At 39.1% G+C, this 24,033-nt stretch overlaps 2 protein-coding genes across 7 annotated transcripts in view; one reads left to right on the top strand and one right to left on the bottom strand.

Moving 5' to 3' along the window:
• Positions 1 to 461: 461 nt before the first annotated feature.
• dync2i1 (dynein 2 intermediate chain 1) lies at positions 462 to 10,016 on the bottom strand. Of its 4 annotated transcripts, XM_044177266.1 has the most exons (24): positions 9,861 to 10,016; positions 9,573 to 9,626; positions 8,763 to 9,456; positions 8,603 to 8,670; positions 8,265 to 8,492; positions 8,087 to 8,146; positions 7,596 to 7,646; positions 7,443 to 7,448; positions 7,097 to 7,313; positions 6,817 to 6,919; positions 6,479 to 6,608; positions 6,261 to 6,372; positions 6,086 to 6,180; positions 5,845 to 5,974; positions 5,457 to 5,629; positions 4,828 to 4,990; positions 3,634 to 3,747; positions 3,443 to 3,504; positions 2,585 to 2,636; positions 2,423 to 2,483; positions 2,011 to 2,110; positions 1,747 to 1,878; positions 1,128 to 1,351; positions 462 to 1,042 (listed from the first exon to the last, which is right to left on the bottom strand). In XM_044177266.1, the coding sequence occupies exons 1-24, from the start codon at positions 9,873 to 9,875 to the stop codon at positions 871 to 873; spliced, it is 3,216 nt and encodes a 1,071-aa protein (XP_044033201.1). In that variant the 5' UTR covers positions 9,876 to 10,016; the 3' UTR covers positions 462 to 870. The 4 variants fall into 4 exon arrangements, with proteins under 4 accessions (XP_044033201.1, XP_044033202.1, XP_044033204.1 ...); XM_044177267.1 differs by lacking the exon at positions 7,443 to 7,448; XM_044177269.1 differs by lacking the exon at positions 8,087 to 8,146.
• Positions 10,017 to 10,329: 313 nt separating this feature from the next.
• esyt2b (extended synaptotagmin-like protein 2b) overlaps positions 10,330 to 24,033 on the top strand; it is a 30,948-nt gene continuing 17,244 nt past the window's right edge. The window contains exons 1-7 of one of the 3 annotated variants that reach the window (XM_044177108.1): positions 10,330 to 11,262; positions 15,004 to 15,045; positions 15,638 to 15,772; positions 16,081 to 16,157; positions 17,642 to 17,714; positions 19,968 to 20,057; positions 23,615 to 23,670. In XM_044177108.1, the coding sequence (XP_044033043.1) occupies positions 10,861 to 11,262; positions 15,004 to 15,045; positions 15,638 to 15,772; positions 16,081 to 16,157; positions 17,642 to 17,714; positions 19,968 to 20,057; positions 23,615 to 23,670 (875 nt within the window). In that variant the 5' untranslated portion in view covers positions 10,330 to 10,860. The remainder of the gene's footprint in view (positions 11,263 to 15,003; positions 15,046 to 15,637; positions 15,773 to 16,080; positions 16,158 to 17,641; positions 17,715 to 19,967; positions 20,058 to 23,614; positions 23,671 to 24,033) is intronic. The other 2 variants (XM_044177109.1, XM_044177111.1) reach the window with 2 other exon arrangements.

Below are 24,033 nucleotides of genomic sequence, written 5' to 3'. Positions count from 1 at the left end.
GCTATTTTTAGTCAGTATATTACATTTTGACTACTTCTAGGCCAATAAATAAATAAATAAAGGGTTCATTACTTCATCACCAGAATAGTATTCTTGACAATGTGCAGAATCTATGTCCAGCGAAAACCATGTGTGTCCAAATTTGGTGATTTCTTTTCAACTTTTCAAATAAAATAAAATGCTCCTTTATTATTAATTCTCCTAAAAACCTATTGGATGATCTGCATATAAGCTAAAAATTCCAAATAATCAAAACATTTTCAAGACTTAATTTTTTGTGTTGGGTTACATTTTTCTGTATTTTGACCTCAGCATTTCTAAAATGTTGGCTCTGGCCCTGGTTAAACATATTGTACCTATGCAGGTGCTTATAAAAATCGCATAACTGAAAATGAACAGTGCAAGTGTTATGCAAATTAAAAACTTGAGTTACACAAAAATAAAATTGCCATAACATTAAATAACACAACAAGAGATATACTCAGTTTATTGTATAAAAATTAAACTTGTTAATTCCGTACAAATATTTTACATTAATCAAACGGTAGAAATATTTACATCAACAAACATTTACATTATATGTTTCTTATAATGAATTTATGGAGGATATTGAATGAATTGTGGCCCCAGTAGAGGATCTTTGGTATTTAGCCACATTCTTCTCATAGTCCCATGTTAATGTAAGATTCTGTAGCCATGCGTCATCAACACACATCAAATCTAAATATGACATATACTATACAAAGTGACTGTGACAAAAACAGATTTATAAATTGATCTTTATGCTCTTCCAGAGTTTAAAAATGCAGTAAATCTTTTGAATGAATACAAACACACCAGTCTAAATGCAGCATTACAAGGTGCAGTGTTTCAGAAGGCTTCAGTCATCATACTCTCCATCTTCTCCTCTTCTGCAGTAATGGGCACAGTAAAATGTCTTGTGAAATACTGCATTTCTATTTTTCCTGACTCGTGTGCCAGTGCTATTCCCGAATATGTGTTTTGTTGTCCCGAGTCTCCAAACACAGCCATGGCTGTCACCCTGAGAAAAGAGCAGAATAATGTACACCACATTTCAACATAACTCATCTATCATAAAATCATCCCTCATGTCTGTCTGGTGTTACCTGTCAGAATTCATGCTTTCGGTGACCACAGGCTCGGTGTCATTTTTCAGTAGGTCCCATATGTGGAGGTTAGAGGCTGCATCGATCACACAGAAGACTGTTGGTCTGGTTTGGGCCCACTGCAGTGCGACCACTGGTTCACCAGCTGTACTATTCTTCCACTCTGTCAGAGGCTGCTCATGGCTGACTGCATGCAGCCTGATGCTGCCATCCCCACAACCCACCTGGAATAAGGGCAGGGGGAAAAAGGTTACATATATATAATATAATATGTTATTATTATTTTTATTTATTTATATGATGGTTGTATTAGTATGCTGTGTTGAATGTTGTCCTGTCCTGCACTATGAACTCACCAAGGCAAGTCTATTGTTTTTGCTGTAATGGCACTAAAGCAAACTCAAACTCAAATAATTACAGTCTCTGGAATGGATCATGATCAAAGCCCCCTGGAAAATGAGAGCAGTTTCTATTCTTCTGTGCACAGCATTACATCCTTTCCCCTGTACTTTTGCATTTCTATGAGGGCAACAAAAGTATGATTTTCTAATTTGGGGAAAAAACAATTAACAAAATGTAAAAAAAAAAAAAAAAAAAAAAAAAAAAAAAGCACTCTCACCAAGAACAGGTGTTGCCTGAATGGAGAAAAGTGGATTGAGCTGACATCAACAGGTCGGACTCCAGCCTCCTGAAACCTGTAAAACTTTGGTGGAGCCTTCAAACCGTGACTCGTTCCATGATTGACCAGACCCTGGACAGAAAAGATATTAACTCACTGTCACAAAATGACACAAAAGGGCATTGGGGTGGAAATAATGTCTGAATATCTTAAGAGGGTTTATTTGAAAGAACATCACACTATGGCAGACACGATTATGCTCACCATATTGGTGCCGATAAAGAAATGATTGGAGTCTGTTGGAAGGAATTTTAAATTAAGTGTCTGTGACGGCCCTGTTTTCACTGCATCTCGTGGTGATACCCTGAGAGCCAGATAGATCAAGACAGGGAGAAAAATGCCAAACCAGAGGTCAAAGGTCACAGCATTCCCAGCCAAAAACAAACTGTTACAGTGGAACACGACACTGCATCACATTTACACTGCACATAAGACCGCAGATATGTTCCGATCAAATGTTGAGGCGGCAAAAACAACGGCCCACAGTACATAACAAACAAGATCGTATGACCACGACAGAGCAGCTGTGTTACACTGGCCAAAGACATTGTGGGGTATTTTGAGCCCAGTGGCTGGCAGAGACGGATGATCATCACAAGCTATTTATCAATCTCACCTCTCAGCAGTGAGGAGGGAGGAGCTGTGAAGTAACTTTACTTTGCCCCCAGGCCTGAGCCCTGCAAGAGAGAACGACAGGCTGAAGCTGGTAGCACATGTTGAAGAAAGATGAGTACATTAATGGAAAAAGAGGGAGCGCTCTAAAACGTGACTGCCTTACCGAGATCTGTTGGAGAGCCTGCCTCGTTGGCTTTTGGGAGTTCCACTACCACCTAAAGGAAACAGAGGAAATCATAACTTTGCTGTTTGTGTAGAGCAGGGGTTTTCAAAGTCGCCCTGTCTATAGATTTTCAACACAGGGCAAATCAGTATATGAATGGATAGACGAGAGTGCCATTCTGAGCCTTAGTAAATTCGAAAGATACTGATAGTGCTACATGCTCCTATTATTATTCTTTGTTATATTTAGGGTACAATCATGCTGAAACAGTTCCCATAATTTTGGGGGATGTAAATGGGAAGTATAGTTTTGCCCTGGAGTCAGTGAGTTAGCTGTGAGCTACAACTTGTGCAAAGCCTATATTTGTTCACATTTTGGGAAATTGGCACCATTAAAAGTTTGCCGAATTAGATTTTAGCAGTTCCTCTCTGCAAAGTATCCATGGATGTACAGACTATTACTGGATTTTGATACTGAAGAAAACTTAAAAATATGATGATTCTCTGGCAAGTTCTAGAGAGAGCATCTTGTTTTCTATGATTTCTAAGCCGATTTATGGTCATTTATTGGATGGACATTGGCGATAATATCCTCAGGAAGTGTAAGTCACACTGAATCAGAAAATATGTGTATCATGTCTGTATCTTCAGATCTGACTTAGTTATGACTCTGAGAAGAAGTGCGAGTTTTGACGCAAATTGCGGCAATCAGGCGTTTAGGGTTTTACAGTACCTTAATTGCCTCCATGAGCTGCATGTTACAGCCACTGCTGCTGCAACTGCTGGTGAGCGGTTCACAGTTTGAAAACGTCTTGTGTAGAGAGAAAATGTAAAGGATCTACTTTGTTGCCCAACCTACCCAGAAATTTAAAACCCCGCTCTCATCAAGAGAAGCCAGCTGGAATGACAATCCTGATGACTCTGGATTGTGAAACAGAAAAACAATTAAATATAAAGCCAACTGTGAATGGCAAAAACATATGGCACATTTATAAAATGATACACAAGATCTTCAGTCAATGTGTTAACCATTCCTATACCATTCCATACCTTCCTCAGATGCCAAAAGGGGGACCTCTGGTCTCAGCCCCCCTGCTACAGTGGAGGGGACAACTTCTACAGACATCACAGATGAGAAATGGCCTGAACCGGCCATCACTGCATCTGTGTTGACAAGGTGACAAAAAAAGAGAGGATATCAGCACACACTTAATCAACACTACCGTTACGCAAGAAAACAGCCTCTGAACTTTAAGTGAGAGAAAGGGCAGAGGCAGTCCTAAATCCACATATACAGTGAATAAGGATGTTTGCTATTTAGTGCCTGCTGACATTCATTTCCTTGGGATTGCAGTGCAAAGAGTGAAATACAGTGGGGGCGACAAAATAAAGGCAGACAAACAAAGCTCTGTAAACACATGCTTGGTGTAAGGTTGTGGAAATTAGCATAACCAATGACATGGTATATTTTCAGGGAAACAGGGTATCTGCAGGTCTTGAAAAGGCTTTAAAAGCATTGATTTCAATTTTCTCAACAAAAAAAGCCTTACAAGCTATTAAAATTTTCATTAACAAATGTCTTAAATAATTTTTCTCCGTAACATTACTCATAAAATGTTTTATATGCAGTTTTAACAAAAACTGGCTGAAAAATCCCCAGTGTTATTGTTCCAGACCTCTGACCTAAAATGAATATGTGGACCTTAAATACATTTTTTAATTGATTACTCCATCCATCCTCCATCATTTTCTGCTGCTTATCCAGGTCCAGGTCATGTTTAATGATACTATTAGGAATCATTGATGTATACTGCTGGCAAGTACTGACAAACATGTGATATAATAATCAATACATACATGCACTTGGTAAGTAATTCTAGCTCTCATCATCCCTACTGGGATTTATTGCTATTTTTCATACTTTGGCCAGTATGACTGTGAAACAGGTATTAAATTGCATTGTATGTAGTATTAAAAATGTCTTTAAAAGTCTTAGATTTAAGCCTGGGGAAATCACCACCTTGTTTATATAATGACAAAATTTGAGGTATACTGGAACAGAGAAGAAAGTAGAGGGGAAAGGCACAAAAAATTTCATATAAAACAGGAAAATGAATGAAATTGAAAAATCTCAGCTTCAAAAACAGGAATTCATCTGTGGTATTATCCTCTCAACCAACCATGTCCAAGTCCACGTATTGAAAATAAATTAAATTCTGAGGTCAGCCATCATCTGTAACATACCAGTGGAGAAGGTGGGCTGTCGGAAACTCCACTCATCCTCCCCTATCTTCAAGCGGTAATGGTTACTAGAATGCTCCCTCAGGTCCCACAGCAGCACAGAGCCGACTGATGTGCCTGCAAACACCAATATGGCCTTTCCAGGGCTGAAGCAACAACACTGCACCTGCAGCAGTGAGCATTAAAAAGGGGTTACTGTCAGTGCTTAGTGTAGGCTAGACGTTTTTCTGGATGTTAGAGGTGAGGTGACTTTGGTTTCTCTGCGAGTTATTGGCAGATTTGATTTTTGGCCAGAAAATTGGTTTTAGTACATGTTGCACTGACCTTTTTGGTATATTTATATCATGAAATATGGAGAATTACACTGTAATGTTGTTTGAAATTGTTAATTATTTTTGGTATGAATAAGCAGAGCAATAAGGCCTGCTGATTAATGTTTAGTGTGTTGAAATTGTTAAATCTCCTTTGGTAAAACTAAAAATGAATAGAAGCTGTCTCCTGTGTCAACAAAATGTAGATCTGAACCATGTACATCCGCTCAATACAATTTACTGGTAATGAGCAAAGCTCATGACAAGTTTTTTGACTTTTTTTTTGTTGCTATAACTGAAAAAGGAAGTTGAAAATGTCACCTCAGATTCGTAGACAAGGACTTTTTGAGGTCGGGACGGCTCCCAAATGTTCCAGATGCAGATGATGGTGCAGCTGTCAAGACGCACAGCACTGGGCTTAGTTGTAGGGCTGTGGACTGACAACATGGTGTGCCTCTGGACCTCGGAGAAGTGCACCAGGCTGATGCTGCGACCTGCAATTGACAAGCAAAAATAGTGCCATCCATGGAAAGAGCTACCTGAGTAGTGTAATCACATGCATGGTTAGTTTATAGAGCATATTCTGAACAGCTCTATGGTCCACAAAGTACAACTGACAACTCAACAACAAAATACTAATTAGAATAAAATGGTTTGGGAGTGCAATTAGTGTAATAACAAAATGGATTTCTCTGGTTATGGTGTGTACCATAAAGAAAAGGCAACTTAGTGTTGAGCTGTAAACTTCCATCGCTGAAAGACAGCGTGTCTGTTTGAGACCTCAGCTTCCTCAGGGATTTCCTCTCAGCCCGATCCTCTTCCAACAGGACAACCATGACCTTGATTCAGTCACAGAAGACAACAGGCGTTAGTTTTGGCCATGAAAACCTTCATGTATGAAGTCCAGAACTGTTACATTTTTAAAAATGTGTATGAGTAAAAGAAATTACCTGTGAGGCTGAGCGCAGAAATGCTGTCAGACGCTGTGAATCAAAGTTAATTTCACTTATGGTTTTGTCTCGTGCTTCCTGGGAGAGGTTCGGATCTGTCAGAACAAAAACACTGTTACTGGACTCTACATGCAAACACTGAGTTTATCGGAGAAAGATCTTGGCTGTTCCTCACCACCACAGGGTCCATTGTGCTCTGGAGGATGCTGCGTCCACTTCTCACACACCTCTATCTCCTCTGTCTGGATGTCTCTGTCTGCATTATCCTCATTACACTGAACGTAAGCCTGACAAGGAAGGAGTTTTCACATGTTATTTAGACATTCCTTTTCTCTTTTATAATTTGGTTACAGGTATCTGTGTAAAGTAAAAGAGACAGAAACAAATACTGACCTGCTTAGTGTTTGCAGTTCCAAAGCTTCTGATATACATGTCATATTCATTAACAGGTGGCAGATCCAAAAGGGAGAATGTCATCGAGAAATCCAGATCAATTAAGCGAAGAAGCTCTGTACTGCGTTTCCTGTAGTCAGAAAAAATACACATTGAAGGTACAATTGAAGAACACATATACACTCAGCTATGTACTTTGTTTCATTTGCTTGCACACTAAATATTACTTTGCTCAAGATTACAATACAAAAGTGCCCAAAATCATAAAAAGTAAGTCACCTTGAGTATCCAATCATATTACAATTACAATTACAATGTTTTTTTGTAAGTTAACCTACTTCTGTTTTGTGGCAACTTTCTTGCTAACTTCACGCTGCTTTGCGGCCACAAAGTCGATAAACTTCCCACGTTGGGAAGCTCTACTCTGGTTCTTTTCAGATCCTATTAACAGAGCAACAAAGATGCATTATATCCCCTATAAATCTACACAAAATATGCTGACATTAACTGATCAGATCAGACATGAAGCAAGAAATCTGGGTACACTGTAACATGCATTAACACCAAGTGCTTTACTTAAAAGACATATTTTAGATAAGACAGAAGAAAGAACATTACCTCTGGACCTATCTTCCTCCTCTCTGCTTGTAATTTGTCTGGACTGAGCTGTTCCGACTTTCTCGTTCTCTTCATCCATGGCTCTCTGAATTGCTTCAATTTCCTTTTTTCTTTGTGTTGTAAGTTCCTCCCTCTCTTCGCCCACCTCTGGATGCTGTGCCTCTTCCTCATCTTCATCTGCGCTCTCATCCATCTCCTCAAAATCCTCCTCATAATCCTTTGAACAGAGAAATGTATCACTTACATACAATATGTTTAACCCATTTTTTTTTTAAATAAACAAGATGCCATGAACACAAACTTTGCATCTTATAACAATGAAAATGGATGAACTCTGAATACTCACCAGTTTCTTAGAATGTAAATTGATTACAGCATGCAAAAGTAACACAAAAATTAGTAAATAAATGTAAAAAAACTAAAATTTAAACATGACAAAAATAAAAAACAGCAGAATTTGGTTCTACAGTATTTTATAATTAGAAAGCTGTATTATTACCTCAAAGTCATCTTCATATTCCTGTTCAGCCAAATCTTCATCTTTGACAACCTGCAGACGGGACATAAATGCATAAAGTAGAAAATATCTTAAATACTTAAATAAGTGTGCAGAAACTCTTTGGGATGATGCAGCACTACAGTGAAAGTGAAGCTGAAAGTACTGTAGAAGGAAATGAGGGCATGGCATGCAGCACAGACAGTAGATCACAGCTCACAGACCAAACAAAAAGACCAATTCACCTGCAATCAGTTCAAGCTTCATTTTTTCAGCTCATTACTTCGTATAAGCTGCAGCATGAGCTGAAATATGGTTTGCTTTCATGCAAGCAAAGGAAATGTAGCTGTGAGATCCAACTCCACTGTAACTGGCATAATATTATATTGTTTATATTCATCCAGTTACCAATGGCAATAAGAAAAACACACTGCCAAACTAAAAGCAAAAGTCCCTCGAAATGCACAGCAAAGTAACCAAACTGAGCATCTTACAAGCTCCTCTGTGTCTCCTACATCTTTCACACCAGCTGACCAGTGCACCTTTGCTACACCCTGGATCACAAAAATGACACATGGGGGAAAAAGGCCATACAATCCATTAGGGAACAATAAACAGAAAATAAAGGGATCTACAGGTTTCAGTATAAAGGCAACTTATGTAAATACAAACCTCAGTTTTAGTCTCATGCCTGTGACTTTTGTCAGACGCTGATTTCTTGGAGCTGGTCTTGTCTCTGTGATGATTTCTTTCCGGTTCCTCTTCCTCTCTGTGCCTTCTCTCTTTTTGTTTGTCCAATTCTCCTCGCTCTCTGCCACCACGACTATGCCTGACCTCTTCGCTTGATCCCTTCAAGTCTCTATGCTCCCTGGATTCACTGTCATGCTTTCGCTTTTCATCCTGGAGAACAGCAAAATCCTCACAAGTAAAACAATGAGACCAAAGTATTTTGACACAACTACATTATCCCATACAAGTCACAACTCTGTGACTCTACTGCAGATGCTTACATGATATCCTCTCTCTTTGTGTCTCCTTTCTCTCTCCTCTTTATGTCTTCTATATTCTTCTTTCTGCTCTGAAATCAGAAAGATATCAATGTTGACCCCATATGGAAAAAATAATCCTGTAAATATGGCAAGCGAAGTGTACACACTGCTGTGGCCTTACCTCTTTCCTCCTTCACTTCCTTTCTGTCTCCATGTCTCTCTCGTCTTTCTTTGTCGTTCCTCTTGTCTTCATATTCATCTTTGTCTCGCTCTCTCTCTCGATGCCGCTCTCTCTTCTCTCTTTCATGTTTTTCTATCCGATCTCTTTCTCCTTCTCCACTTTTCTCGTGTCTCCTTCTCTCCCTCTCAGTCCTGTGCTCTCTGTCCCGTTCTTCTCTCCTTCTTTCCTTGTCTCTCTCTTCCCTCCTTTTGTCCCTGTCCTCCTCTCTGGGTCTCTCTCTGTTCCTTTCCCTCTCTTTCTCCTTATCTCTGTGTTGTTCCTTGTCCCTCTCCCTTTCATGCTTTTCTTCTCTATCTCGCCTCCTGTCTCTAATCTCTTTATAATCATCATTGTACCTCTTTCTATCTACCAACTTATCTCTTTCCCTTGTCTTCTCTCTGTCCCTCTCAACTCTTCTATCCCTTTCCTTATCGCTTCTCCTATCCCGTGAGCCCTCTTTCCGTCGATCTGCATATCTGTCTTTTTCGTCTTCCTCTCTTCTCTCTCTTGTACTCTCCCTTTCCCTCTGCTTGTCTCTTTCTCGTCTGGACTCCTTCTCTGGGTCTCTGTGGCGTGTCTCTATGGATTCCCCACCACGGTGCTTTCTCTCATTGTCATCTCGCCTCCTAACATAGTCATCACCATGTTCTTCCTCCTAAAAAAGATTCAATTCAACCATTTATATTATTTGGATGTAATTTTGTCTGTTGATATAAATCCAGCCTGAATCATCGCCTTCTGCAATGTTTTGCTAAACTCTCAAAAACTTACCCTGATGTGTCTTCTCAGGTCAGCTGGTCTCCATGTGTCCTCCTTGGTTATTTTCTAGTATTAGATAGATTTGTATGTTCACTGGATGGTCATATTAACGTTCATTCAAAGACAACATAAACATATTTTTACGACATCAAACAAAGTTAATCCCAATCAGCAAAACAGCGTTCATTTCCTAAGATAACTAACGTTTGATAACTACCACAGCAGACATGTCATTTTCTACTGAAAATACATTTCCCAGCTTTAGTTCGCATACGGTAAGGTCAAAGATAGAGCAGTTACCTTGTCGCTATGCATGTTCACATCTGTGTTTCTATTTTTGAAGTCTTTCAATCGCCGAAAATTAGCTTAAATTCTGGTAATGACGCCGCCATGATGGTAAATCTCTTGCGCGCAAGCGCAGTTAGTCGAAACCAAGGAGTTCGCGTCACTTCAGCTTGACAACAGGCTTATTAATCAGCAGCAGAGCAATCCCTGGAATCAACAGCCAGTTACCGTGGCAACGGTCAACGACTTTTTTGCTAAATGTATCTTTCGAACAAACCGTATTAAAATGTTTAATTGTTGTTTAAATGATAACAACGATTGACACTAATACTCTTGGTGCTGCTAGTTGTGTTTGATTTTATTTAAATGTTTGCTATAAATAAAACTCGTCTGTTGATCGATTTTTCTGTGCTCGTTATTATACACCCGTTCCCATTAACGGTCTGGCATTTAATAGCAGGCTAGCTAGGTAGTAAGATACGTATTTGTGTTTGTGTGTTTGAAATACAACCAATTATATTTGTTTGCTGTCTTATATATATCTTTAGATTAGATTAGCTATTTCACATGTACTTTGACGTTACCAAAGTATTATTACGATTGATAATTACAAGCTGTGTTTACCGCTACTGAAAACCAGATGGCGGTATTTTTCCTTTTAAGCTAGGCTCCCGGCACCACTGGGAGCGCACAGTGCATTATCCCTGTGCGTTTTTGGAAATGATCATTTCTAACCTGTGTAGAGGCAGATCGAGTAGAGCTGTGGACTAGACTGGCTCGGCTGCCTATTTTAACCTACTTTTAAGGGAATGCTTCCCAAGCTTTTAATCGTTGCGGAAACTAAAGTGGTCAATGCCAACGATTCCTCCGCAGACGATGGGCTGGTGTGCAGGTGAGCCGACGTGAGAACAGGCTCTCCAAAGGAACCGCTTCGGTCCGCTCGCACATGGGAACCGTGTCACTCAACCTTATTCGCATTTTAATAGTTTGAAGACCCACTCTGGAGCACAGAGACATGTCTAGAGACAGCATGACAGATGTACGAGGAGCCCATTCACACAATGCTAGCCCCGCTTTACCTAAGGAGAATGGACACGCAGCTCCGAGCCCCGTTCAGCCCAACTTTCCCCATCCCTCAGCGGGGAACATACCCGATGATACCCCGGTGTCCTCGACCAGCGAGCTGACTCAGACCTGGGTTCACGTTGCTAAAACGTTTGTTCTTATTTTCCCGATTTACGCATTGGGCTATTTTGAGTTCAGTTTCAGCTGGCTGTTGATTGGACTTGTTATTTTTTTCTGCTGGAGGAGAAACACAGGAGGGAAGCACAGCCGACTGAGCCGAGCTCTTGCTTTCTTTGAGCAAGAGGAGAGAACTGTCAAGCAGAGTCTGACGACCTCTGATTTACCACCATGGGTAAGACACTGTGAAATACAGCAGATGAAATAATGTCCGTAGTCGTTTATCCTAGCTGAGATGTTTCTCTGAAGAGCATGAGGTATTTTTGTGATCAATATTTTTGAGTTTCCAGGAAAAAACAATCAGCTGACAGGAGCAGAGTTGAGCTGTAAAGCTGTGATGGAGCAGCTGTCCCCCCAGCAGTGACATTACTCCCAGTCTAAATACAGCAGGGTACAATGGTAAACCAGACACCACGCTGGAAAGGAAACATGCCCACAGGGTCCCTGTTATTTTGGGATTCAGACTGCTATCTCTCTTGCAGTAACTCACTCCATTACTGCAACACTTGTAGGATAACACTAGGGTTCTTGACTTTTCCTTGTCAGGGTTAACAGTTTAGTGTTTTGTTGGGAATCTCCTGAAACCTCCTCAATGACCCTCAGCCGCCCCAGTATGTAAATCTACAAGATAACATAGGTTGCATTTAAATCTGGTACCCAAACACAAAATACAACTCAGATAATAAAACAAGAATAGATGATATTTTAGAGATATATATTTGAAGATTAACTGCAGGCAGTTGTTTCCCCCAAAATTAATATCTGATGTTGTGGAGTTTTTGTCACAGCCATATGTTAGGTGACTTTTCTTCAGCATTAGTGCCTTTGAAAGAGGTTTGGAAGACACCATGTAATCCATGTAGTTAACTGCTGTCTGGAGGGAGCTGGATTATAGCATCAAGGGGAAAGTAAATGGCTTTGCTTGGCTTTACGGTGTTAGAGTAAATTAATGCACCTGGTTTCGCTAAAGAAGGTTATACAATGTTTATGTATTAGTAATTTATATTCTATATTCTCTTCCATATTAACTCTACTGGAAGTCCAATGGTCAGAGATAAACTGACTATAGAAGCCCATCCATACTTATTAGTGCACTGTGTATCTTCTGTAGTGAAATTAAGAGATGTCTTTTCACTAAAGTCTTTTTAGGGCCCTAGATGATCTCAGGGGTCCTGTTTGGAAATCACTAAGGAAACAGTTTAGATTGCATTTAATCGAGTGCTATCCATGCACAAAGTACTGCTCAAATGAGCCGCAAATTAAAGTGAGCCTAAAGTCTGAGCTGTTTAACTTATCAAACTATAAATCCAGCACTTTCCATATCAGACTCATCCCAGAGACACAGTTCAACTGGTTTGTGATGTTCAGTGCAGCCCCATGTTTTGAAAACAATAAAAAGCTTATTCTGCTGACACATGGCTGAGGAGGCATTGAGGCTATTAAATGGGGGTGGAGGAGCTAGATGGGGTACAGAAACAGCATCCCACTCCGAGGAAAAATGCATTATTGAATGGCCTCAGCACCCCCTGCCTTAAGTCTGTGGTTGATAAAAGAAACATCACGTCAAGCACTACATGTAACTGTGGTCATACCTGGTGCGGCTGTGCATGACCATCACAGGAAATCACATTGCACCTGCCAGAGTTTTACAGCGATTGATTAGCATGCCCCAGATTGACAAGCTGCACACACATCACTGCATCGATATTGTGCTCTCTTCAGAGGTGGGGATTTTCACCAATTATAGCTCCTAAGTCTTGGCTAGTGCCCGTTTCTCCCCACTAGGCAGAAGTGAATGAAAGGCTTTTTTAGTGAAGTGCCCCCATTCCCAAACTTCTATTACTGAAGTGCACTCCTCCTTGTTCCAGTTTATACCCTCAGCTGTATTCAGCAGGGTGAGTCATTGGCTAGCTGGTGAAGCAACTACTTATACTAAAAGCCTTATTCACATTTCATTTGTGCAGAGATTTGTTAACTGTTTTAATATCACATGGGACACAAGCAGTAGTAAAGCATTATGTGTCTGAAATCAGTAGTAGATACAGAGTTTGTCTGCTGTATCTCTGAATGTGGTACTTTTGTACTTTTTAAAGATATAAATAAGATGCCTCATGAACTATATAATGTCTAATTTATAACAAGTTTGAGTTTGTTTCCAGGTGCTGATTACTTTCCAGACTCAGTGCGCTCATTTTAAGGCAGTTTGAACTCAAGGAGAATAACCCTCTTAGTTTCATATCCCAAGCACACTGTTGATTACTCGTTCAAGACATAAACCCCAATGACTTTTTAGTTTTACACCAACACAGCAATGAGCTGAATAATGAAGATGCTTTGCTTCCACTTTCTGCTGCACAGCTCAGTTTTCTCAGCCAGCACTTAAAATGTGTCCTAAAGAGTATATCAACCATTACGTCACCTACTTTTTCTGAATAAGGTCACTATGTCAGGTGTAATAATGAAGCCCAACGTCTCTTCCAGAGGATTATATTATTTCCACCTCATAACAAAACTATAGGCCTGAATATGTCATATTAACAAGAACTTTTTGTTCCCCTTCCTCCTGCTCTTGTCACTGCTTTATCCGCACTTTGACATAAATGCTGGATAAGCACTTTTGCTGCCTCCATGAGGAATAGTGCTGTCCCTTGTAGCTGTCGCACCGCATATCATCTCTCACCACCACAGACGCTTCACTTTATCTTACTGTTGAGATTAGGGAATAAACTCCTTCAATTCAGTGGGATGGAGAGGCAGGGTTGTTTATATGTTATTTATTAAGGTAGTGTGTGCAGCTCTGCACACCTTTGTGCATGGTATTGACTTTATTCCAGGCATTTCCTTTACCTCATGTTAAATCAATGCCCAATTTACTTTGGTTGTTAAAGAAGATTAGTCAAACTGCAGCTCAGTCTCAAAGCACATTTGTAGTGTGGAGATCTGTGGAGGTCTGGTTGAGACTAACAGCATGATGTAAGTGCTATTAAATATTGATATTGGATTTATTTTGAAATTCAGTAACATTACAAAAGCACAGTATTCATTTACCTGTAACTTCAATAGCATTGGGCAAATAACACAACTAACATGGCATGAATGCACTTTGCTGACGCTCAAAATGTGAAGAAAAACAGAGGTTTGCACTGATGTCAATTATCTTATAACACCTGACAGACAAACGATCGTGATAAAAGGAAGGTCATACGATCAATGCATTCTTCAGGTAGAAATAAAGAGTGTTTTGAGACTTTCTGGGGTTTTTTTGTCAAGCAACCATTCCATATCAATGAGCTCAAATGGTCTCATGCATCAAAACCCAGTAGAAACACACTTTGCCTTCTATGAGTAGTCAAACTGCTGTATTGCTGTAGCATTGTAGAATGCTAGGTTTGTTTAAATATTTTGAATGTCCAAGAGACGTGTGATCTTCAAGCTTTTTCTGCGTAGCACAGTTACAAATTTTCAAAAAAAGAGTTTGACATGGTCAAAGGTGATTAAATTTGAAACAGTCTGAATTCTTGCAATGAACTTAGGTTCAATGCAAGCATTTGATAATAAAGCTGTCTGTCTTTATATCTTAATCAGGGTAAATTTCCCCCTTAGAAGGTTGTGGATGTTTCTAGCCATGCTAGAGACGTGGCTCTAGGGATAGCAATAGCAGTCTGTCAGACTGAAGTACCGGTATCTCAACAACTATTGAATATATTGCCATGAAATGAGGTGCAGATATTTATGTTGCCCAGAAGATGATTCCTACTGACTTTAGTGACCCTCTGATTTTTCCTCTAGTGCCACCATGAGATTGACATTTGTGATTTTGAGTGTATGTGGAACTTGCCTTTAAAAATGTTGCATTATCAGCTTTATTAAAACCAACATAGACTAGAGATTATCTGCTCTGTTTTCTCCATTGTAGGTCCACTTCCCAGATATAGAGAGAGTGGAATGGCTAAATAAGGTAAAGAATCGAGCGTCTGTCTCTTGAATTTGTTTGCTTGAGTGAAGCCCTCCTTTTTGCTTTTTATAAACTGGAATAAATGGGATGTCTGTTGCTCTTCTGCTCTCTCCTCTTCCCACTGGGGCTGTGAATGTTGCCACACTGTACACTGCAGCATATCTGACTTAACATGTTGCCCTAACTTAACATGCAACGCTATGAAATGCATTAACCCTTGTGAATTCCCATGGCAACAACCTGGATGTAAATTTTAAAGCACTTGAGTACACGTTAAAATGATCTAGATGCTGACATCAAAATTTAATTTGTTGGTGTCCCTGCTTGATGTGTATAAGTCTGACAAGATTCTACTTAAATAGAACTACATTTTGAATATTTTAGACTAACTATATCATTCACAGTGTGTGAGAGATGCACCTGTATGAGGTAGCAAGAATAGCCTAAAGAGGGTGAAGCTGAAGTCTTACAGCACATACATGTACATGCCCTTTAGAATAATTATATGATGGAAAAAGGCAACATTTTTTTAGTTTGTCCCATTAAGACTTTACTAGTACTTAATTCAGTCAATTCTCTTCCTGTATCCCGTCAGACAGTGAAACAGATGTGGCCGTACATCTGCCAGTTTGTGGAGAAACTGTTCCATGAGACAATCGAGCCGGCGGTGAAAGAGTCCAACGCCCACCTCAGCACTTTCTGCTTCAGCAAGATTGACATAGGAGACAAAGTGAGCACCTCTTAGTGTTCCTGCATGGTTCCGAGACTGATCACATGTTGTTTCAGCAGTGACAAAATGAACTACTGGCAGCAGGTGCCATAGGGACAACTGCTGAGGGTGTGTGGGAGCTTGAACGAGAACATACATGCATGTCGCTGACATATGTGCTTGTTTCATAAATAGTTTCCATGTAGGATCAGGAGAGGGGTCGACCTTGTGCTAACCACGTGGGGGTTTGGGAGTGGTGGAGGTGTTGGAGTAGTGTTGATGGACTGTAGTGGTGCAGTGGCCATAATGTTCCCTTTGTTGCGGTGTAGCCCCTGAGGGTCAACGGGGTCAAGGTTTATACAGAAAATGTGGATAGGCGACAGATCATCATGGACCTACAGATCAGGTGAGCCTACCAGATCCCTGTTTAAATCATTATCGTTTTACCTCTGTAGCTTCTATCTGATTGTGGTTTAAAATGGTGTCCACAGACCTTGAAAATTCTTAAAAGTGTACTCCACCAATTTAGCACTGTACTCCTATAACATTGTCAAACTCACGATGGACAGTAAAAAAAATAAATAAAAATTGATGTAGCAAAACCAGAGATATCACCTTTTTTATTCCATGTATTCTTCTTCCTTGTCAAAACCGGACGCCTACATTAACCCACAATGCAGTTCGACTGCCGAGAATTCGGTCGGAGATTTGGGTGTGTTATGCTAGTAGCGGCTAATTTGACACCACTTGAGGCAATTTGTCCAATTTTGCACAGCTCCCTCTGGAGCCACAAAAGGCTTTATACAACTTTCCTCACATATGCAGTAGTACTCCCCAAGACCTGTAAACAGACCTTGATGTGACTGATGATTTAAGAGAAATAAAATAATGCAGTTAAAGTTTAATCCTTAATATTTCAGTCCTGGTTAATCTGGTGATCAGAAATCAGAAATACTTTATTGATCCCCGAGGGGAAACTCTTTTCAATGTGATAACAGAAAGATGTGATGTGTCTGTTTACAGTGCAGCCAAACAATCTCACATTGTTTTAAAAAAAGATCTGATTTCATGCTGCACACAGAGCAAGTAGTTTTCCACACAACAGCAGAGCAAAGTAGAGTTGGTTACCTTGCTGAGAAGTTGGAGGTGTGCAGCCTGTCACCTGTAACTCTTCATCTTACAGCTCACTGTGGTTTCTTCTTTTTGTCCCTCCCTACAATATTTAAAACTGATCCACTGTCAAAATCATTGTCTTATTTTTTAGATGCATTTTTGCTAAACGATTGCTGTCACTAACGCTAACCTCTGTGACAAATAAATTGCATTTCCTGTGACAGCTTCGCTATAAAAGCCAACCTTCACACCCTTTCGCAAGTTGCAAGTAAATTGTGAGGCTGATGAGATTAAATTAAAAAACACTAATTCTGGATTATATTCGGCAATTAATGCAATTTGAATCCAGCGCAGGAATGGCCGACATCTCTAACAATAAAAACTGCTATATAGAGCGGTAATTACTGGGTGTTACTGAAAAAATGCCAACCATAAATAGTATTAAAAACTGGGTTTTGATTTTATAAAATCTTAAGGACTATAACTTTAAAGTTCTGGGAGACAACAGGATTTAAACATGCTTAATATGACTCAGTGAGCTCAATGACTACAATCATGTCATATCTGGAGGAAAACCCTATGATGCATGTTTGTGTTTATGTTTATACAACAACTCCATGAAGATAATGAATAACGCATGTAGTCAGCCTGATGTCTAAATGTCATGTCTTATCCAACCAAACAAGAACATGAAAGTCCTTTTAAAATTGATAAAAACGTAAAGGGACCCTGGTACAGGATTTTTTATCAGACATATTTTGTGTTTTTGTCCCTCAGCTTTGTTGGCAACACCGAGATTGACATAGACATCAAACGCTACTACTGCAAAGCCGGCATTAAGAGCATCCAGGTAAGGAAATTCATTTTTGTCTGATTTGTTTCACATCCTCACAGAGGGGCTTTGCTTTGGCATGAGTCTTGGCCTCAACAATGGTTGACAGAAAATGAAGCGTTGGATATAAAGTGACACAGTGACCTCAGGTAAAGGCCTGTCCTGTCATTAATTTGAAAGGCTTTTTCAGTATTCGAATTACAGCAACTTGGATATTTGCATAGCATATAATAACTGCTAAAGGTATTTGGACAGGAGCTTTTCTCCTTTCACTAGAACATTTCTTATTATTTCTGTGCAGTGACGTCTATTAAATGTCTGCACATATAAAGCTTTCAGCATAAGTGTGTAATATAATCTTGCGCTGGTATGAAAGCACAAATTACTCATGTGTACTGTGTACTCATACTGACGAGGCTGTACTTCATATGTAATAATGAAGTATATAACAACAACAATAAAATAACCACATAGTGCATTTGTAAATAACCATTATGAAAGACAACAGAGTAGCTAAAGAGAAAACAAAATGAAAACGTAATCGTAATACAAAAGGAGACAATAAAAATTATATTTTACTGTACAAGTTAACTTTGAATTACTGTAAAAGATTATAATGATCTTACTAGACTGAGCCCCTCCTCTATTAAATTTATGTAATTAATGTGATAAATTTTAAACAAATAAACTTTTTAAATTTGCATCATCCCCCTGCTCTCTGTTGTGCCTGACTACACAACTGTGTATTGTGGTTCTTGTATGTCCTTGGCCGTTTTGTGTGTTGCTGCAGTGGGACATAGCAAGCAGAAAAAACAATCAGTGTGCCTCCTTGGAGACCGAGTGCTGTTATGTCTGTCCCTGGGAGACATTTGTTGCGCGCTGCCCTCATTATGTAACTTGGGCAGACCTACATATCTACCCAGCTCATTGTCAACCACTAATACATTAGTCCCCATCACTCCTTGAGCTGGTTTACATTACACAGAGCAGGCGTGTGTTTGATGATAACACTGAGATTACTGATGGCTTTGTGGAGTGGGGTTAAACTCTGGCTGATATTGGTCTTTTATTATTTATTTAATATCAGGCTGTCGTGTGTTCCCACTAATATGATGGAGGTCCACTCCTCACCACGGCTACTGTACATAAAAAGCCCGTTAAGCCAGCAAATAAATTACATTTTCTGATTGATTTCAACTTGCAGTTAAATCTATTTATCTGGGAGTTTCCTTCCCAGTGAGTTGCTGGTGTACTTCACCCTGCCTTTTAGACATTGTTAGTTATTAAGACAAATAAGTCAATACTTGACATAATTTGTGACACCATTTCCTAAAGCTAGAAACTACAGAAATGATACATGACATTAGGATGTAAAACATGGCATTATAGAAAAGGAACAGATTTTTTTCAAATTATTTTTGTGCAAATTCTTGCATTTAAAATGAGTTTTGTATTCTTGTTCATACCTCTTATGAATTCAAGGATATAAACATATTTTTTGTTTGCCAGCTTACTTTCTAGTGTCATTTTCTAAGTGTCATTTTCTAAAGTGAAGGATCAGTTTCCCGGTTTTTAGTTTCAGGAAACAATGTCTCAAACTGAACTTCCCTTTGTCACAGAAATAACATGAAGTCTTAAAATGAATTCAAGGATATAAACATATTTTTTGTTTGCCAGCTTACTTTCTAAGGGTCATTTTCTAAAGTGAAGGATCAGTTTCCTAGTTTTTAGTTTCAGGAAACAATGTCTTAAACTGAACTTTCCTTTGTCACAGAAATAACATGAAGTCTTAAAATGAATGTGATGGCATTTACTTTGAAGAGCTGCCTGAAAACACTAAAAAAGCTTTATTAGTATTGTGTTCATTGGCTTTTTCAGCTGTTTCAGAGGCTATTCTACTCGGACAAGATTTTCTTACTAACCAGCCTGAAAACACAAATATAGCCTCAAAACACATATATTGGTGCTAGAATTTAAACATCCTTTGTTCCCTGGTGTGGATTAGAGCAGCTGTGTGGTGTCCACATGACACATGTAAAGCACTTCCAATACCATAATCCTCGTAATTGTCATAATATGTTATGGAGAAGGTGGAGGATGACGCAGAGCAGGTGTGAAGTCAGGCTGTGATCAAGTTTCTAACCTGTCATGTGCTGCAGCTAAGGGCTCCACTGCTGAGGAATGTCAAGGGCCAGCAGGGGGTGAGTTCCCTTTAGCTTTCCCTTTATGTTTGTGTGTGTATGTCAATGTGTTCCTTTTGTGTTTCCATAGATCCACGGCATGTTGAGAGTGGTGATGGAGCCGTTGCTGGGTAATATGCCTCTTGTTGGAGCTCTGTCTGTGTTCTTCCTCAAGAAGCCAGTAAGTGCAGATGCTGATAATATGACACTAATTAATTGAATCAAACCTGTTTATTAGAGGAGCAGTGGAAATTAGAATGACACTGCAGTCTGAATAAATGCAATATGATTAGAGTAGAGGCTATTAAACTGGGATTTGTATGTTGAAATACAAAAACAGGTGTCTCCTAAAGAGATGGCGCAGCAGTACAACACATTAACCATTCAGTGTTATATTGTTATTTTACATGGCATTTGAAAATAATGGGAACATTTTACACTGTATGCTTTCACTCTGTTTCTCTCTGTATTCACTATTTTTGCCAAGGTTGGCCCCATTTCTGTGGATACCACAAAATGACCTGAATATCTTTTATACCCCAGTTTGGTTCTCTGTGTATTTTATATTCTCATAAAATGTTATTATATTACACCTCATAAAACAAATTGCAATTGGTTTCCTGCTTTGCTAATCTGTTTGCCTCATTCAGGCAGAAATAAAAAACTTAAAATGGACTTTAAATGTTGACTTCAAAAGTCAAATCACAGCTGAATCACAGTACAATGTGTTTCTTTCATTTTACAGCACTAACTTCCAGTTTGTTTTCGTTCTCTGGCATTGCTAAAAACATTGTCCATCTTTTGCAGCGTAAACACTCTACATCACTTTACATGATTTGCATTTCACATTGGCAGTTGCTTACATATCTAATATTTTCCAGTGCACACTACATCAATCTCCCTGTTCAACCCCTGTCCAGAGCCACTGCTGCACAGCTTAAAAATGTTTGACCGATTTATACCAAATGGGTGGACCCAGGGGAACTATAGCAGAGCTTTAAATAGCCACAGATCAAGCTAGCCCTACTTTGGCAGATTTCTCTACCCCAGGCACTCAGCTAAAGCTCAAGGTGGAGATATTACTGTATGAGGCTGAAGGGAGAAGGCAGCAGTTCTAGTCAGTAAATCGTGGCGCTGTCCCACATGTATACACACACACACACACACACGCACTTATGCATCTCAATCTTCTTCCTGCTTCTAGATGATGAACATTACATTGGAATACTGGACAAGAGAGAAAATAAATTGCAAAAGCAATTTCCTGTGGGCAAAACAATCTCGACATTGTGTATCCTGGAATCCAAATCCTTCTTTCAGCGTGCCATACAAGGCCTGATCCTGAGTGCCAAATGAAATAGAAACATTTCCAGACCTCTTATGGTCTGTGAGACCTCTGAAGAGATTTCATTGCTCAGACTCAGTTACGCTTTAAACAAGGAAGCAAAGTCCAGCAGTGCAGGATATCTACTCCATGCTACTGGTTATATTGTGAACACATGATTCTTTACATTATCGACTTATCTATTGATTAATTCATAGATTGAACATATTGGTAAATCTATTCTTTGATTAATCAATTAATCTTTAGGCTGCAAAATGTCCAAAATAATGACAAAATTGATGTCTTAAAGGAATAATTTGAGATTTGGGAAATAGTAGTCACTGAATAATTTAGTCAATTGAAAAATAACTGATGATTATTTTAATAATTGATCCATCCTAGAAATTACTCAACATTTGCAGGTTACAGCTTCCCAAATTTGCAGATACTCTGCTTTTCTGTATTTGATATCAATAAAGATTTAATATATTTGGGTTTTGGACTGTAAGAAATAATAAGCAAATTTAAACAGTTTCGTTTTTTGCAGAGACAGCTGCAGTGGCATTTCTGCTGAAACAATGTGACAAAATGTCAAAATTAAGTCATTAACAGGACCAAACTATTACAGTAATGACTGGCATGAAAATCATTTCAAAAACCTTTAGGAGCTGTGCTAAAAGAGTTTTCACAGCCTGATGATTAATATGACTGAGCTGCACAAAGAACAGAGAGTTGATGGCCATGTCTATGGCCAAACTATAGTACGCATGTAATTAGAGTTTGTTTAGAGTTTACATATTATATGTCTTAAAGGCATAGTTTGAATTTTTTTTTAAATACGCCTATTCACTTTCTTGCAGAGTTAAATGAGAAGTTTGATACCACTCTCATGTTTGTATGCTAAATATGAGCTCCAGCCAGGAGAAAGTTAATTCATGGAGCCTTGTAGACTCCAGGAAATTGTTTTTTCACTTAGAATTTCTTATGGATTAAACAAACGAGACACAATGTGTTAATTAGTGAGCTTGGGTAGGATTTTGTTACCTTTGGACAGAGCCAGGCTAACCGTTTCCTCCTGTTTCCTGTCTTTATGTTAAACTAAGCTAACCATCTCCTGGCTGTAGCTTCATATTGAGAGTAGAGACATGGTATCAATATAACTCTCAGCAAGAAAACAAACAAGCGTATTTCGCAAAATATCAAACTATTCCTTTAAAGTTGCTCATTTTGTCTTACCAACAGTCCAAAATGGGTATTAAATTAACGATGATATCAAGCAGAGAAACTAAGGAAATGCTCAAAATTGAGAAGCTGAAACCTGCAAATGTTTTTAGGATCATTGAATTATTATTTTTATATAATATGTTATTTTTTACGATCAACTAATTGATTTAGTGACTGATTATTTCTGACTTGATTGCAGAACACTAGTTTTACAGTTTGCAGGTAGTGCTGCTTTTTCAGTAGTAAACCTGTAGTACTGTAGTACAGTACATCCCTGCAGTGCTCCCCTCTTCCCTGCAGTGCTCAGTGCATCTGCTGCAGTGTAAGCAACTTGGGCAGAGAAGTAGGGTGGGAAAGGTTCATTAAGAAAACACAGCACCGTCAGCTTGGAGACAGAAACAGATCACAGCTCACTGAGAAGCAGGATCTGGGAGGATCTGCCTGCATTTCAGGTCGCAGCTGATCCACACTCTCTTTGATTTACTTTCTTTTTAAAGTCTTCCCTTATCCTAATTTGACATACATGCTGCCAGTTTTACCCAGAAAGTGAATGGAAATTGGTTGGTTTTGTGTCAGTTTTTGACTCTAGATCACTAGAAAACTGGTACTTTTGACCATGGAAAAGCACATTGTCCCAGGCCTCATTATACCCTGAAAACTAATGGGACCCCAGAGGCCTGCTGCTGCTTTAATAAATATTTTAGTAAGCAGGTATTTTTGCATTCATTTCCATACAAGGACTGTAGCTAATTTTGCACGCAGCATCCATGACCATGTATACAAGGCCAGAAAAGGTTGTTGTTTTATATTTGATATACATTCCACTGCCAAACTGGTGTGCAGTGAGAAAACCACCAGCCAGAATAAGTCACACATTTTTCTGAAATAATGCCTACTACCATCAATGTAATAGGTGAAGTAGTGCTTTGTTTTCAAAATGGACCAAAACAGTAGCAGCTTGTCCACAGAACTTTTGATTTATATTATTTTGTTGCAACTTGTGTGGGACTCTTTGTCTCTGTTGTTATTAATCGGCAGGGTTTGTCGGCCAGAAAATGAGAAGCCAAGTGATAAATGTAGAACAGGGAGCAGGAAATAATAAACTAATAAAGTGTTAGGATCAATTTAAAGTCATTCACAGTTTCTAATCTTGGAGCCTGACCAACTGTTCTCTTTTTTTCTTCTTTTAGCTTCTGGACATAAACTGGACAGGCCTCACCAATATACTTGACATTCCTGGGCTCAAGTAAGTCAGCTCAAACTTGCTAATCAAGAAATGTCTTTGTTGGTGTCTGTGAGAGAGAAAATGAAATGAATCTTGAGATTTCCAAGAATTCAAGTAGGAGATTGGCAGTGTAAATTGGACACATGCCTACTTTCTTTCATGCCATTCATCACTTGGCACTAGTACTGTAAAACTGCTGCCATGACTTTTTTTTGTGGGTGTTTTTATGACCACATTTACCTTTCAAAAATCTGTTAATTCTGCTTTAAAAATCTCAGTGGCTTGTCTGTGGATTTATGGTAGGATGGATTTAACATAAGGTTTAATTATGAATGACTTTGAAGATTATCAAGTTTCAAAAGACCAGTGGGTACTTTCACTGGA

The sequence above is a fragment of the Siniperca chuatsi genome, linkage group LG19 (assembly GCF_020085105.1).
Source record: "Siniperca chuatsi isolate FFG_IHB_CAS linkage group LG19, ASM2008510v1, whole genome shotgun sequence".
NCBI lineage: Eukaryota > Metazoa > Chordata > Actinopteri > Centrarchiformes > Sinipercidae > Siniperca > Siniperca chuatsi.
The sequence above is the reverse complement of the archived record's forward strand: the minus strand, read 5'-3'. Positions and strand labels throughout refer to the sequence as shown.